Source organism: Enhydra lutris, unplaced genomic scaffold (genome assembly GCF_002288905.1).
Source record: "Enhydra lutris kenyoni isolate GAN:26980312 unplaced genomic scaffold, ASM228890v2 scaffoldscaffold2, whole genome shotgun sequence".
Lineage (NCBI taxonomy): Eukaryota > Metazoa > Chordata > Mammalia > Carnivora > Mustelidae > Enhydra > Enhydra lutris.
The window spans coordinates 5,611,867-5,626,374 of NW_019154086.1; the positions used below are offsets into that span (position 1 = coordinate 5,611,867).

The 14,508-nt window shown below is 44.1% G+C and overlaps 1 protein-coding gene across 2 annotated transcripts in view; it reads left to right on the forward strand.

Annotated features, from left to right (window-relative positions):
• Positions 1-1,373: 1,373 nt before the first annotated feature.
• LOC111148844 (diacylglycerol kinase gamma) overlaps positions 1,374-14,508 on the forward strand; it is a 159,471-nt gene continuing 146,336 nt past the window's right edge. For both annotated transcript variants that reach the window (XM_022505659.1, XM_022505660.1), the window contains exons 1-2: positions 1,374-1,440; positions 13,719-13,795. In XM_022505659.1, the coding sequence (XP_022361367.1) occupies positions 1,374-1,440; positions 13,719-13,795 (144 nt within the window). The remainder of the gene's footprint in view (positions 1,441-13,718; positions 13,796-14,508) is intronic.

The following is a 14,508-nucleotide window of genomic DNA, read 5'->3' on the forward strand; positions in this document are numbered from 1 at the left end:
CTTGATGTCTGACCCCCCAGTGTAGATCCTGTTTTATGAAAATCAAGCTTCTTTGGTAACATCGGTCTGTATTTCTCTCCCTATTAGGCTGGTGGCTTTCCAACATTTTTTTTTAAACCTCAACCCAGAATAAGAAATACATTTTTACATTATGATCAATAAACACGTATTATGAAAGGAGATGTGCTCTTATTTTCGACTCCATTTCATACCATCCCACTCTATCCTATTCTATTTGGTGCTTTTTTTTTTTTTTTTAAGATTTCATTTATTTATTTGACAGACAGAAATCACAAGTAGGCAGAGAGGCAGGCAGAGAGAGAGGAGGAAGCAGGCTCCCTGCCCAGCAGACAGCCCGATTCGGGGCTCGATCCCAGGACCCCAGTATCATGACCAGAGCCGAAGGCAGAGGCTTTAACCCACTGAGCCACCCAGGTGCCCCTATTGGTGTTTTTAAATGCTGGCCTTGACCCACCACATCAGTTTCAGAACTCGCTCAGTGAACTTCATGACTGAGGGTATGACTGACTGCCAGAGCTCACCGTGCTAGGAGGGGCTCCACAGAAAAGATGCTAAGCTTCTTCTGTCTGAATCCATCCCCTTTCCCTCCCACAAGTTCCCCTGCACTGGGGAGGACAGGTCTTTCCTCCAATCACCTTCGTAGAAAACCACCTCAGTCACTGGGATGTTAGCCAGCCTTGGGGGTATTTAGATGTCCAAAGTAATGGTGGAATTTAGAAATCCATGGAGGAGAGACTGGCTTAGCTTTCAAATCACAGCAGATAAGTACTGCCCCTACTTAACTCATGAGGCATCTGATAGCCTGAGGCATTTTCACACCTTGAGGATGCCCTCAGGTGGTCCTACTACACCTTTCCTGTGAGACATGTAAAATTTCCTGAGTGGTAGAGTGTGAGTACCAATTCAGACAGGCACCCAACTGGAATTGTGCTGGTCTGGTCCGTACGTCCTCTACAGACTTCCCTGAGGAGACCCCTACGCACACCCTGGGAACCACTACCTCCTGTAGGTCTTTCCCCAGAGAACAGTTGGGGATTTCTTATGTAAGAAAGGGTGACTTACGAATTCTAACCCTCCCATACACAATGTCTTTTCTAATTCTGCCCAGGAGGAGACAGGATTTCTGACGACCTTGACTACAGATAGAAGCATGCTGTTGGAGCACTAGCACAGGCCTTCTCGCATCTGCTGAAAGGGGCCCACCACCGCCAGTGACCTGCGGGTCCTCAGAGTCTTCCAAAGGACCAGTCCATCACCTGCCTGCAATGAGCCAGGCCCTGGGCTGGGCCTCAGCTTCACCCTGGTGACCAAAACTCCATCGCCGGCCTCAAGCACTCACACCCAGCTTAAAGATGAGTGAAGAACGGTGGGTCTCCCTCACGCCGGAAGAATTTGACCAACTCCAGAAATATTCAGAGTGTGAGTAAATGGATTGACCCACCTGGGGCAGGATTTCTTCTTGGGTGGGGGAGAACATTTCTGGAGAGAGCCCAGTGGTGTAATTGTTGCAAAGCCACAGAGAATGAGGTTGGGACAGGTTATATTTCCTTATAAACACAGAACCAGTGTCCTTAAACATAAAAACAATTATCTTTACACTCTATAAATGATACCCACTCACCATAGAAATTTGGAATATACAAGGGAAAAAATAAAGAATAGGTTGAAAATCACAGCCAAACTCACGAACATTTTGGAGCACTGCCCTCCTGTGCTTATTGTGTTATGTGGTTGATTTCCTGAGTATACGGTGCCTTTTTTTTTTTTTTTTTTAGTCTACATTTTCTGCCTAACATAATATGGTATTTTGTCAAGTCATTAACACCTGTTATTATAACATAATTTTTGAAAGGCTGAAGGCTGCATAGTATAAGGTTACTCAGTCACTGGCTTTAGTATACTCTTGTGTTTGGACCCAGGGCCTTTTTTCAGTAAGATATAGAATTCTGATGTGTGTCTCTTTCTTGACTTTGTTCTGAATAAGCCTGACCTTTCAATGGGGGCTCTTGGTTTCCTGGTGGTTATACCCAGGAACAATTGCAGTGCATCAGCACACACTGATGACAAGGCCAGTGTTCCCATGGGGGCACAACAGCTGGGCCCTCCCTAGGCTACTCCTAATCCTGACAAGATGGGAATTTTCCTGGGCTGGAACTCCACTGGACCACTGCCCTCGGCACACGCGGTGACCATAGTGTTTGTGCAGTGACCCCAGCATTTTACAAGAGCCCTTTGCTGGGCAGACCTCTCCGTGGCATGCCTGCCCTGTCCTTTGTTCTAATCACCTCTCCCTTCCTGTTAATTATACTGGCGCTTTTGTAAATCACTAGGCTTCTGGCAAGTTGACCTGCCCTACAAAGCTTGCCCAGGGAGCTCTTGTGTGCCCTTTTGGCAGCCTGCCCTGCTCCCACGGGGCCAGCAGCTCTTGTCCACAGTACTGGTCTGGGAATCTAATGATTGGGTTCCAGTACCACCTGCGGCTCTTGCTCTCTGTTGATGTGACAGCCTCGAGCCCTCCAGAGCCTCTGTCCTCTTCTGCATGATGAAAGAGTTGGACTAGATGATCTCTTCCTGTGATTCCTCCCAAACCTGACACTCATGACGCTGTGCTCCTCCCAGTCAACCAGAAACCCCCATGGGACTTCTGGTCAGTTTCCCTCTTGGATCCCTAAAGCCCATGGCCTCCTGTCTGACCTGGATGGGCTTAGAGAGACTCTATAATGTATTGACAAGGAGCAAGGTGTCATCTTCTGGGGTAAATTGCATGTAGTTCAACACACTCATCCAAGTACTGGGCCCTGTCAGGGATGAAAAGGAAGCACAAAGAAAAGGTTTGCTCTTGAGGAATCAGAATCTGGTTTGGGAATCAGAAATGTGTTGATAACACAAGCAAAGAGCAGGTTAAGGCAGCAGGCAAATACCTCTGGCAGAGCTATCTAAACTGAGCACATAAGGGAGAAGGGAATTGAAAGCTAAGGGAAATTGGTATGGGGGAGTATATTAGTTTGCTAGGTTCCTGTGACAAAGTACTCACAATCTGGTTGGCTTAGAACCACAGTAAGTATCTAATGGTTCTGGAGGTTAGAAGTGCAAAGTCAAGATATCAGCAGGGTTGGTTCCTCCTGAGGATTGTAAGGGAAGAATGTGTTCTAGGCTTCTGTTCTTGGCTTGTAGATGGCTGCCTTCTCCCTGTCTCTCCATGACATTCTCCCTAAGTGTGTGTGTGTGTGTGTGTGTGTGTGTGTGTGTGTGTCCATATCCAGATTTCCCTTTTTATATGGACACAGTCATATTGGATTAGACCCACCCTATTCCAGTATGACTTTATCTTAACTAGCTACATCAGTAAGGATCCTATTTCCCAATAAGGTCATAGTCTGAGGCACTGGGGCCGGGGTCAAGTCTTCGACATATGATTCTGTGCGGGAGGGGATACAATTTACCCCACAACAGAGGATTCAGCTGGGAGGACCTCTATGGAGGACAGAAGTGTGAAATGTGAGTACTATGTAGATAGTGGGGGAGGGCGAGAAACAACAGAAACAAAGGGAGAGAGGCACAGAGAGGGTTGTGTATGGGTGGTGAGGAGAACCTATGGGCTCTGTGGAGAGAGGGAGAGGAGGGTGGGTTTAGTAGGAGGCCTTGGGTCAAAGCATGGCTTGGGACCAAGGTGGCTGAGTTCAGGGCCATGGATCTGGTGGCCTGAATATAGAAGCTGCTAGATAAGGGAGGTAGAGCAGGGTCCGTGGGATGAAATCTAGTCTGAGCTGAGTATCAGGGCTAGGGAGGACTGTGGCAATGAACAAATGCTGACCTATGGAAACCTGTGCTGGAAGAACGAATGGAAGCCAGCAGAGATAATCCCTGGAGGCTGTGGACCCAGGGCAGATGCTGACATTATTATTTAAGGCTGGTGGGGACAGTTTGGCAAGGTTGATTTGGGGATAGTGATGACATCTCCCCTTCTATATTCAGACACTCCAGGTTCCAGGGAACCAGCAATGAGGGACATGCAAGCCCTGCCCTCAAGGAGCTCCCCACCTAGTAGGGAGATATAGCTGGGACTCAAACGATGATGCTCCGTATGACAGGTGCTAAGGAGTGGGGAGCACCGAGGAGGAGACCTCGCCTAGCCTGGTTGGAGGCTTCCTGACACAGGGCTGGTTTCCAGATGCCGGAAACACTAGGAGGAGGGAGTAGGGGAGAGCACTGCAGGCAGAGGGAGTAGTTGGGAAGGCAGGGAAGAGTGGTCATCATGGTACTGCAAGCATGTCACAGAGTCGGAGCCTAGGACCCGTGGTGGTGGTGGTAAGAAAGGATTGGGGGCAAGAATGATAAATAAGTGCCCATTGTGGAGGACACTGCTTTGCAAGTGAGGTTTCCTATGGGCCTGGGAGGACTGGTGATGGGAAGAGAGTGGGAAGGAGAGCTAGGCTCCAGCTCTGACATGGGAATCATTGTGTGGAGGCAGCAAGGAGGGGATGACAACAAGAATGAAAGCACTTCAGATAGCAAGCACATGAGGGCTAAGGGTCTGCCTGCAGCCTCCGGTCAGAGAAGGGAAAGGAGTCAGAAGAAGACAGAAGAACCTGCAAGATGGCCTGGCAAAAAGAGTAGTGGGTAAAGGGAGCAGAGGAACAGAGGGGTCCACATGTGGCAAAGCAGTACAGGAGGCAGGGGTCAAAAAGAAACCAGAGTATTTACTAGGAAGGGGTTCCTTTGTGGCTTGGGTCTTTTTTTCAACCATCAGCTTTGTCCTTTTCTGACCCCTCCTCATCTTGTTTGTGTCCCGGGACTGAACAAGGTTCCCGGGACTGGACAAGGTGCCCTGGAGCTGTTATTGTAACAGGAGAGGGAAAAAAGCTACAGTTCTTGGAAAATGGTTAATCCTCAGAGGAAACCCTGGAAAAGGCACTTCTACCAATTTTAGACACATGCTGGTATTCAGTCAGATTGCATTACCATAGCAACTGCTCTTCCGTAACTACATAAACAGGAGCTTCTTGGTAGTGGAATAGCCAAAGTGTATAGCCCAAGAATGGGGAACTTTCCCCAGGGGGGTTACCAGGTAGGAGGGGCCAAGAATTTCAGGATAAGAGGCTCTCGGTGTATTCTGTTTATATAACAAAACCCCTATACCTTCCTGGTGGCCTTCTGCTGTTGGGGGGAGGCCATGTTAAAATTGCCCTTGGAGATGGGGAGATAAGTATTTTATATGCTCACACACACAGAGTTGATACGTTTCTATCTGGTAAGCTTAATGTGATTCAGTAAAATGCTTTTAAAAAACATACTGTGATATTAAGAATATTTTTGTCACAAAATAAAAACAAGTATAAAAATGAAAACAGATGAAATGTAAAGCTACCCACGATCCTGTCTCCCAGTGATAACCACTACGTGCGTCTGCATGAGCATGTGTGTAAAATAGACACGTGAGGCTATTTCGTATGCTGTTCTCCTCACCCTAACAATTATCTGTTCAATCCAGTTATCTACTGCTGCATCAAAACAACTTTAGCCTCGTGCATTATAACAGCCATTTTGTTTTTTCCCGTGATTCTGTTGCTTGGGAATCTGGACGGGGCCCAGCGGGGATGGCTGGGCTCTGCGGTGTGTGGGGCTTCAGGTGGGATGCCTCACAGGGTCCAGCAGGCTTACTCACTGCCATGCTGTTACCTCAGCGTTCCTCCATGGGATTGCTTTCTCCCTAAGTGCTTTGTCATCTCCCAGGGCCTCTCCACGTGGCCTTTTTCTCCAGCCGGCTAGCCTGGACTTCTTACATGTGGCCCCGGACTCCCAAGAGCATAAAAGCAGGCCTTTTTAACATCTGGACTCTGAGGTCCCTAAACAGAACTGTCTCCACATTCCACTGGGCTGGCCCAGATGCAACGGGTGAGAGGATGAACTGAGCTTCTCATGGGAGAGCAGCTCACACAGGGCGCAGGGAGACTGTGGACAGTGCTCTTTGGAGACTAGCTGGCACACAGTATATCATGAGGTGTTCCTGTGTTGTTCAGTACTTTCCAGAAGCAAGACTTCTAGGGGCTGGGAAGATTTCTTTTGATACATTATCTTATTTAACCAAACAACTGATTGTGATCATCGGATGTATTAATAGTCTCACAGTATGTCACAAGGCAAACTGGTACCCACATTCTGTCTACCCTGATCCGATTCCTTTGAGAGCTGAATTCGTCCCTAGGCACCACAGTGTACGATGGATAGGGACAAACCGGGAGGTGTTTGAGAAGTGCGGCCAGTATGGTGAGGGGCCTTACAGCAGGGTTATGAAAAAGTGCCTGCGAGTACTATGGCTGTTTGCAGGAGAAGGGAGGATTCAAATAATTAAATAAATAAAAAGTGCTGTTGGGGGAGGAGGTGTGTAGTTAATTTTGAATGGTTTCCAGAAGTAGCCCTAGGACTAAGGGAAGAAAATCATCAAAGAAGGACTTAAAGCAAGGGATTCATTGATGCCTAATGGTCAGATCTGCCCAAGATAGAACAGAATTGACTTCAAAGCAATTGAGTTTTCTTTCCCTGGATGTCCAGTTGATTAAATGACCATCTTAGCCCTTCTAATCTTAGAAACTAATCTTAGTTTCTAGGCTGAAACAGGTTTCTTTTCAACCTCAGAGGGCATGAGCTCATGGGGAGGCCTCCTACTGACCTTCCTCTAACAGCTTCAAATAGAGATATAATGGGGTTATTGTCCTAATCCTGATATTCGGGGAGAGGCGATTATTTTTCCATAATTTGTCAAGGCTTCCCTTTCTGAAAAAGCTATCAGCTTTTTCAGAAAGGGAAAAAATGATAAAGCATCAATTTTAACTTTTAATTCTCCAAGAAATTAAACATTTTCGACATCAGTCCATGGTTGCTAGATTTTGTAGACTTTTTTTACACCTGGGAGAAATTTTAAGGCACCATCAGATCTAACTCCTACCCATTTTACAATGAGAACACTGAGTCCCTGTGTTCAATCACTGAGAATTGCTCAGTGATTTCCCCAAGGTCACACAGAAGGTCAATGGTAGAATGAGAATTAGAACCAAAGTACTCAATCCCAGGTCAAATTCAGTTTGCTTCAATCCAGTTCCAGTAAATTAAACAAAAAGTACCCACTGGAGCTCAGCCTTCAGTGAAACAGCAGAGGGATTAATGTATATATTATATATTTGCATGTCAATTAAACTATAATAGAGCAAAATTTTAAAGCACACTTAAGAAGCATGAATCAGATAAATTGTGCTATTCAGAAATATATTTCATTAGAATCAGATCAACGCAAAGTCTCTGACTTTAAGATGTAGGTAAATTACAGCTCAAAATTCAAACCTGTCAGTGTTAATACAGGAGCCAGAGAAAATGTTTAGGTCTGGTTTATGGAACAATGTAAGGCTCTAAGTAAGCTTCATTGAAACCTTATTATTTACATGAGCCAGTGGAGTGAGAGTTAATCCAATGTTCTTGAAGTCCTGGGTCCATAAAGGGTCATGTCTCATTGTCATCATTTCCATCTCGGAAGGAAACCACCGCTATTTCTCCCTCACGTCTCTTGCCGCACAGCTGGCCTTCCTTTCATTCTGACGACTAGGCCTCTACCCACCAGCAGTCAGAATCTATGGATAGGGATAGGCTTCTACGGAACAGTAGCTCTCAGGTTTGAACATGCACACGAATCTCCTGGAGATCTTGTTAAAATGCCAATTCTGACTCAGTAGGTCTGGGAGAGTTCTGAGATACTGCATTTTGGACAAGCTTCCAGGCTGCTGATGCTGCTGGTCCACAGGCCACACTTTGAGTCACAAGAAGATGCAGATTGTCTGATCCATTCCTCCCCCTTCATGTGGGCTATGACTAATGAGGCCAAATTATTTGAAGAAAAAGTGGGAAGTTTTGCTATCAATACCAATGTCCCTTGTACAAATAAGCCGTACCAGTCATTCAGAGCACTTATGGTGAAACAGAAATTCTCAGTTTCTTAAAGAGGGTTCTCGGATATGAGCCCCCAAACCCTCTACTTTTGATGTAAAGTCATTTTCTCTTATTCTATATGTAGCACTGTGCAGAATTAACCACCTCCACTGGTTCCCCTCAGTAGATTCTCAGACCTCAGAGGTCCTCAGCCTTGGCTGTGCACTAGAAATACCTGGGAGGCTTTGAACCCGTCCAGTGCCCTCTCCACACATAACCCCACCCCACCCCCAGGATCACTGAGTCATAATCTGTAGGTGTAGGATCCAGGCATCAGTGGTGTTTAAAGCTCACCATGTGAGTCCACCATGCAGCCAGGGTTGTCCACCACTGGTCCAGCTTTTCTCCCTATGCCCCTGGAAATACATATGGGACAAGCACAATAATCCCAGTGCCTTTTCTAGTCCTCCTTCATTCCATGAACCTTTATTGAATGTTGAATTTATTCCAGGCAGTGGCTCTAGGCTGGGCAGAAACAGTGCACAGGAAAAGAAGCGTAGCTGGGAGAATGTGTCAATGCTTCCGAAGCTGGGCTTCTTACACATGTTCCCCACATTCCCCTTTGGGGCCTGACTCCTCCTGGATGAAAAGGTGGGCCTTTTGATGCACTGCTCCTGGATCTGGCATCTCTGTTCTCACCTCATTCTCCATCTTTCCAGAACCCTTGGGAAACTCCACTCTTGCTTTTGGGCACCTCACTGTGTTCTTGACTCCCTGGAATACTTAGAAAACTTATTCATACTTCCCAGCCATCATCGAAAGAAGGAAAATCTAGATGTTGTTGTTGGTTTTTTCCCCCTTTCATGTGCCAACTTCCTCTTTTCCCCTGTGTCTTTGTCTCCCAGGTTTAAGTCATTTTCAGTCTTCTCAGTCTATGGACTATATTCCTCTAGCCTCAGCATCATGGTTTTGTGTATGTTGTGACAGGCAGGCCTTACTAGTCAACCACAAATACACAAGAGCGTTACTGAAGGCCTTCTCATCAAAAGTGAGGTCCATGCACCTGCATAATTAGTGTCACCGAGGGTCTTGCCTGAAATGCAGAATGTCAGGCCCGGACTCAGTCCCTGCTGAATCAGAATCTGCATTTAAACCGGAACCTCAGGCAGTGGCTGCATGTGTTCAGTCTGAGATGCACTTGGGGGACTTTGAGGCGTGGAGAGTCATTATTCACTTATAATTTCACGGTCATTTATGGGTTTTCAGGTTCCCATTTCAAAATGTCAAGTTATAGTTATTTCAGAGTTTAATGGTCTGACTAGTGCTCACATACTCAGTGTTCTTAGCTAGAAGATGGCCCATCAACTTTGGGTTCTGGTTTAGGCAGCACCACTGCCGTTCTGCTGTAAACACTGAATCTGCTAATTTGTCTGCTTGTTCAGTTGGAGGGTATCCCTCTCCCACACAAGCGTGGCAGTGAAGGTGCCTGTGAGTTGGGCCAGATTTTCTCCTTAAAAAGGCTTTGAATGTGCTTAAACACTAGGAACAAGTGTTTGGTTAAGGTCCCAGAATTCTTGGCACATAAAGCATAAAGAGACAATTTTGGATCAAAACTTCTTAGGGTAGTTGTTACTACTGGTGACCTTGATCATGGAAAAGAGGCTCTTGACCCCTGATTTGGGGTAAAACTGTGTGCTGTTGGTTCTGCCAGTGCGAGTTACAGAATGTATCCCTGCCTTGCCACAAAGCTGAATAAGTCGACCTGTTGGGTAAAGTTCCTTCATTTTGTCCACTTCAGCAATAGAGAGTGTCTGCCAAGCGTGGTTGATTTCGGATTTAGCAGAGTTATAAACTTTTCTTCCTTTTGCAATAATTATCCAACAAGTTTAGCTGCTTCTTAAGATAGTCTTCATTTCTAACAATAAAATTACATTCACAGAACAGCAGTTCTTAACCTTGACCGTACATGCGAACCCCCAGGAAGCTTTAAAATATTTTGATTCCTGAATTTCCAAAGAGATGCTGACTTAACTGGTCTCGGGTGAGTCCTGGGTTTCAATGTACGTAGGCTTCTCAGGTGGTTCTGACAGGTAGCCAGGTTTGAGAGGCACTGTTGCAGAGGAAAGGCCTTATCTTCTGATTTCCCCAGGTTCACATATCCAGTGACTCTAATAGCTGTGTCACATTATTAAATATGCTAAAAATCAGAGTCACCCACTCACTAGCTGTGTGCCCCTGAAAGAATCATCTAAATTTCATAAACCTTGGTTTTTTTTTTTTTCTTCTCTAAAATAAGGACCACTGGTGGGCCTGGGGGCTCAGTCAGATGAATGTCTGCCTTCAGCTCAGGTCATGATCCTGGGGTCCTGGGATCAAGCCCCACTTCGGGGGGGGGGCCTGCTAAGTGGGGAGTCTGTTTCTCTCTCTGCCTTTCCACCTGCTGTGCTCTCTCCCTCTCTTTCTCTCAAATAAAATCTTTAAAAATAAAATGAAATAGGGACCATTATTATATTAGAGAGTAATTATGGAGATTTAAATAAATCATATAAGATAAGTAGGATGGTGCCTAGCATACAGTAAGCACTCAATAAAATAGGAGTTCTTACAAAGAACTGTGGACATGGCCCTCTTGTAGACACTTAGGAATAGAACTGGATCTCCTCTGAGTCTGGTGGTGATGCTACTGTACAGGCTTCTTCTGCTCTCTACTGAGGCTATGCGGTTGGAACCACAGATGGTGCCTGGGGTCAAGGAATGTTCTGAAGATGACCCTCACTGTTCCTTGCTGTCATAAGATGAAACAGAATGGAGCAGTACCCACTTACTCCTCCTTGGGCAAACAGAAACCCAGCCCAGAAACCTGTCAAAAATAGAACTAATAAAATATCAAAGGACATCCCAGGAGAAAGGAATGGGTCTCAAATTTGAGAATTAGATTTTCTCCCTTTTTTAAAAAAAGAGACAGGTGTTGACACTATGAACTCATTAAAGCCCATGAAGCAAATGGAAATAAATGTGTGGTAAAGAACAACCCTCACGGAAATCTAGGAACCAGCAATCTCTTGGATTTTTTTTTCTACTTAATTTTAGGCTAGTAATTGGAGATTTTAATATACTTTTTGTGTTTTTCTTTTTAAAGCCTGTTTATTTGAATGTGAACATAGGATGAACATACTTGTGTATGTGTATATACATACGTGTGTGTGTGTGTGTGTGGCATGCATTTATAGCATACATTTAAATATAAATCAGAATTTTGCAAATATATAGTCACTTAGAACCAAAAATAGGATTTCTGCTAAGATCAACTGTGGAATTTCCAAAATGTGACAATAATATCAAGAGTATGAATTCAAGCGAAATCACTTCCCTGGTTCTCAGTCAAAATGTTGGCTCTTTACTACTCTTGCAGAAGCAACACCAAGGGTACCCATGCTTCCAAATTTGTACTTTTTAATGCAGTCCAGATTTGGCCACTCTGGTTGGCCTGAAAAATCTCCCATTAAAATAGATTCTAAAATGTAGTCTTCTCTAAATAATTGAGCTACCCATAGAATGATTTGAACATAATTTATGTGTAATGTTAACTGAGCTCTGGCCTAATTCTAAGTTGTCTTCCATTTTGTTGCCAAAGTGGCCTTTAGAAAACAGACTTGATTTCGGTACTCCACCATTCAGGAAATCTTTAACAATTTCAAATCAATGTCCTTAGCTTGGCACCCAAGACTCCCACAAATCTGGCCCCAAACTACTCTCTGGTTCTGACCTTTCCTAGATGTCTTGTGAAGCCCATTTCTGTATTTTTGTTTGCCCTGCCCCTTCTTATAAAGTCTTTCCACTTTTTGTCCATCTTTTAAGCCTCACGTATTCTTTACACCTCAGCTCTCAAATGCTACTTCCTGTATGGGACATCCTTGGACTCCACCCAAGTTTACTGTCATCCTAACTTTACTTCTTTCCTGCTCGTTCTACTTCTCTGGTCTGTTCTTCATGGAGCTTCTGTATTATAGCTATAGTATTAATTACATTTTCCCTTGTGTCAGCCAGGGTTTGGGGAGTAACAGTGAATAGTGCTTAAGAGAAAGTAATATAGACTTTGAGCCAAACTAGGCCTGAATTAAAACCTTTTTAGTCAAGTCACTTAATTTTTCTGAATTTCAGCTTCTTCATCTGTAAACTGAAGAAAATATAACCAAATGTGCATGGATTGGCAGGGGAGAGTATATGAGACTATGCAATAAAGGCCCCAACTAGAGGCTAGACATTAGCACAATTATTCAGATAATCTCCCCAGCTAGTTCATCAATAGTACCTTGCAGCATCTCACCCTCCATAGTGTTTTCTGAATTGAGTGGAAGCAGCCCAAATTGATGACATCTGCTGCCTGGATCTCACTGAGCTATTAGTTTTGAATTTCAGGAAGAAGTGTCCATTTTTAGGCAACATCAACATTTTCCTGTGGCATTTCAATATGTCTCAGTTCTAAAATGATTATAACTTGTGCTTGATCGAATCCAAGTCAGCAGAGCCGTGGAGAGCAGCCTAGCCCATGTGCACATCTACTTTATGCAGGCCTATGAGAGAGTGTAGCCCTCTGTAAAAACACCAAGGAACACTATGTCAATTTTTAATAACATTGCCCTTGCTCAGATCTTCAAATCATGGCAGTAATGGAGCTTGGGAAGCTCTTAATTATCCACAGTACTGTGAGACAAGGAGAGCACAGAGATCCTGGTTTTCTCTGATGTCTAGAGTTCTTGTAACTACACAGGATATACTCAGGATGGGTTTATGATGACGATTATTGAATCCCTTTTCTAGACTCCCAATTTCCTTATAAAACTCAAAAGAAGAAGAAGAAGCCATATTTTTTTCTGTTAGTTTCCAGATTATTTCCAATGGAAAGGAGAATTTTCTAAGTCATTATGCTTCATGGACACTGAGTCTTTGTTTCAGCACCAAGGACAGAGCATCACAGGACTTAATGCCCATCCATCTTATTTAGTCAACGAAAATTTAAATGTTTTAACATTTCTGCTCAGATTTTATGTAGTCACCTAGTAAACTGGTTTTCTGAACCTTACTTATGTGTCAGACTGTGATATGGTATACAAAGACTCACTAACCAATTACAGATCTCAAGGTAGAACTGGGGCAGGAGATGAGTAAGAGAGGCAGTTATAACACTAATGGCAAGTTCTGTTACAGAATTGTGTACAAGTCATGCGGGATGCAGGAGAGGGAACTCTGACTGATAAAGGAAGACTTTACAAAGGAGTTGGCATTTGAGCTGGGTACCAAGAATTGAGTGAAGTTTACAACAGAGAGAAGAGACTCCATGAAAGAATGAAGGAGTGAATGAATACACAGTGTAATCAGGGACTGATGGAAATGTGATTTGATGGGGCTGAAAAGTAGGGTGAGTAGAAGGTTAAAGTAAGAGATGAGGAATGGGCTAGGTCAAATCACCACATACTTATATACCAAGCAGGGGAGTTAAGCTTTATCCTGGGAAAACTGAGAGCCATGGAAGTGTACTGAGTAGGGACATGATCAGATCACATTTGTGTTTTAGAAAGATAGTTCATACAACAGGAGAGAGACTATACTGAAGAAAAGAAATAAGAGGGGAGAAGGGCAGATAAGGGTGAGATTTTTCCAGATAGCCCTGGGAATGAGGATTGGCGCCATCATAACCAAGGTTAGACAGGAAGAATGTACTTGGCCCAGCTCCCATGAGCTGTTCACCAATACTTCACATGTGCATTATGTCTCTCTAGATTCTTCCAAGAAGATAAAGGATGTCTTGGCTGAATTTAATGAAGGTGGAAGCCTCAAACAATATGACCCACATGAGGTAAGAACATTTCCATTTCAAGCCTTTGAAAAGCCCTATGTTCTAGCTTTTCCATAATTTGTTCCATTCTTAGAACTTTAGCTCATTTTAAAGAACTTGTTTCTCAGCATATATTCTCCCAAGTCTCAAATGAACCATTTATATGTTTGCCAAGTTTAAGCATTCTCTTAATGTCCTAGAAGACTCCATCATACCTTCCTCTCTCTCTTCAGATCTTTCCCTTTTCCTGTCCTCATTCTAAGTCATCAACCATGCTTTCTACTTCACTGAGAAAATAGAAAGAAATCAGAAGAGATCTTCCATAAGATCCTCACACGCCTCTGTACCTTTAATCCTATAACTAAGAATGAACTCTCCATGCTCCTAGTCAGTTCAGCCCCTCCAGGTATGCACTCATTCCCATCCTCTTCTAATTTATTGGGAAGCATTGCTCTCTCTGTATATGTATCTCCTTCACATCAGCTTTCCTCTATTTGCTAGGTTTTTCTCATCAACATATAAACATACTGTTATTTGTCCTATATTAAAATTGTTTTCCTGACTCCAGTTTTCCAGATACCTCATTTCTTTCCTGTCCCTAATAGCAAAACTGTGCAAAAGATTTGTCTGTAATCATTGCCTCTAATTTCTCTTTTTCCCACTTTCTTGAAAGTTCTTCAATCAGAGCGTAACCCCCTACTCCTCCACTAAAACCACTGGTGAGGATTGCCAAG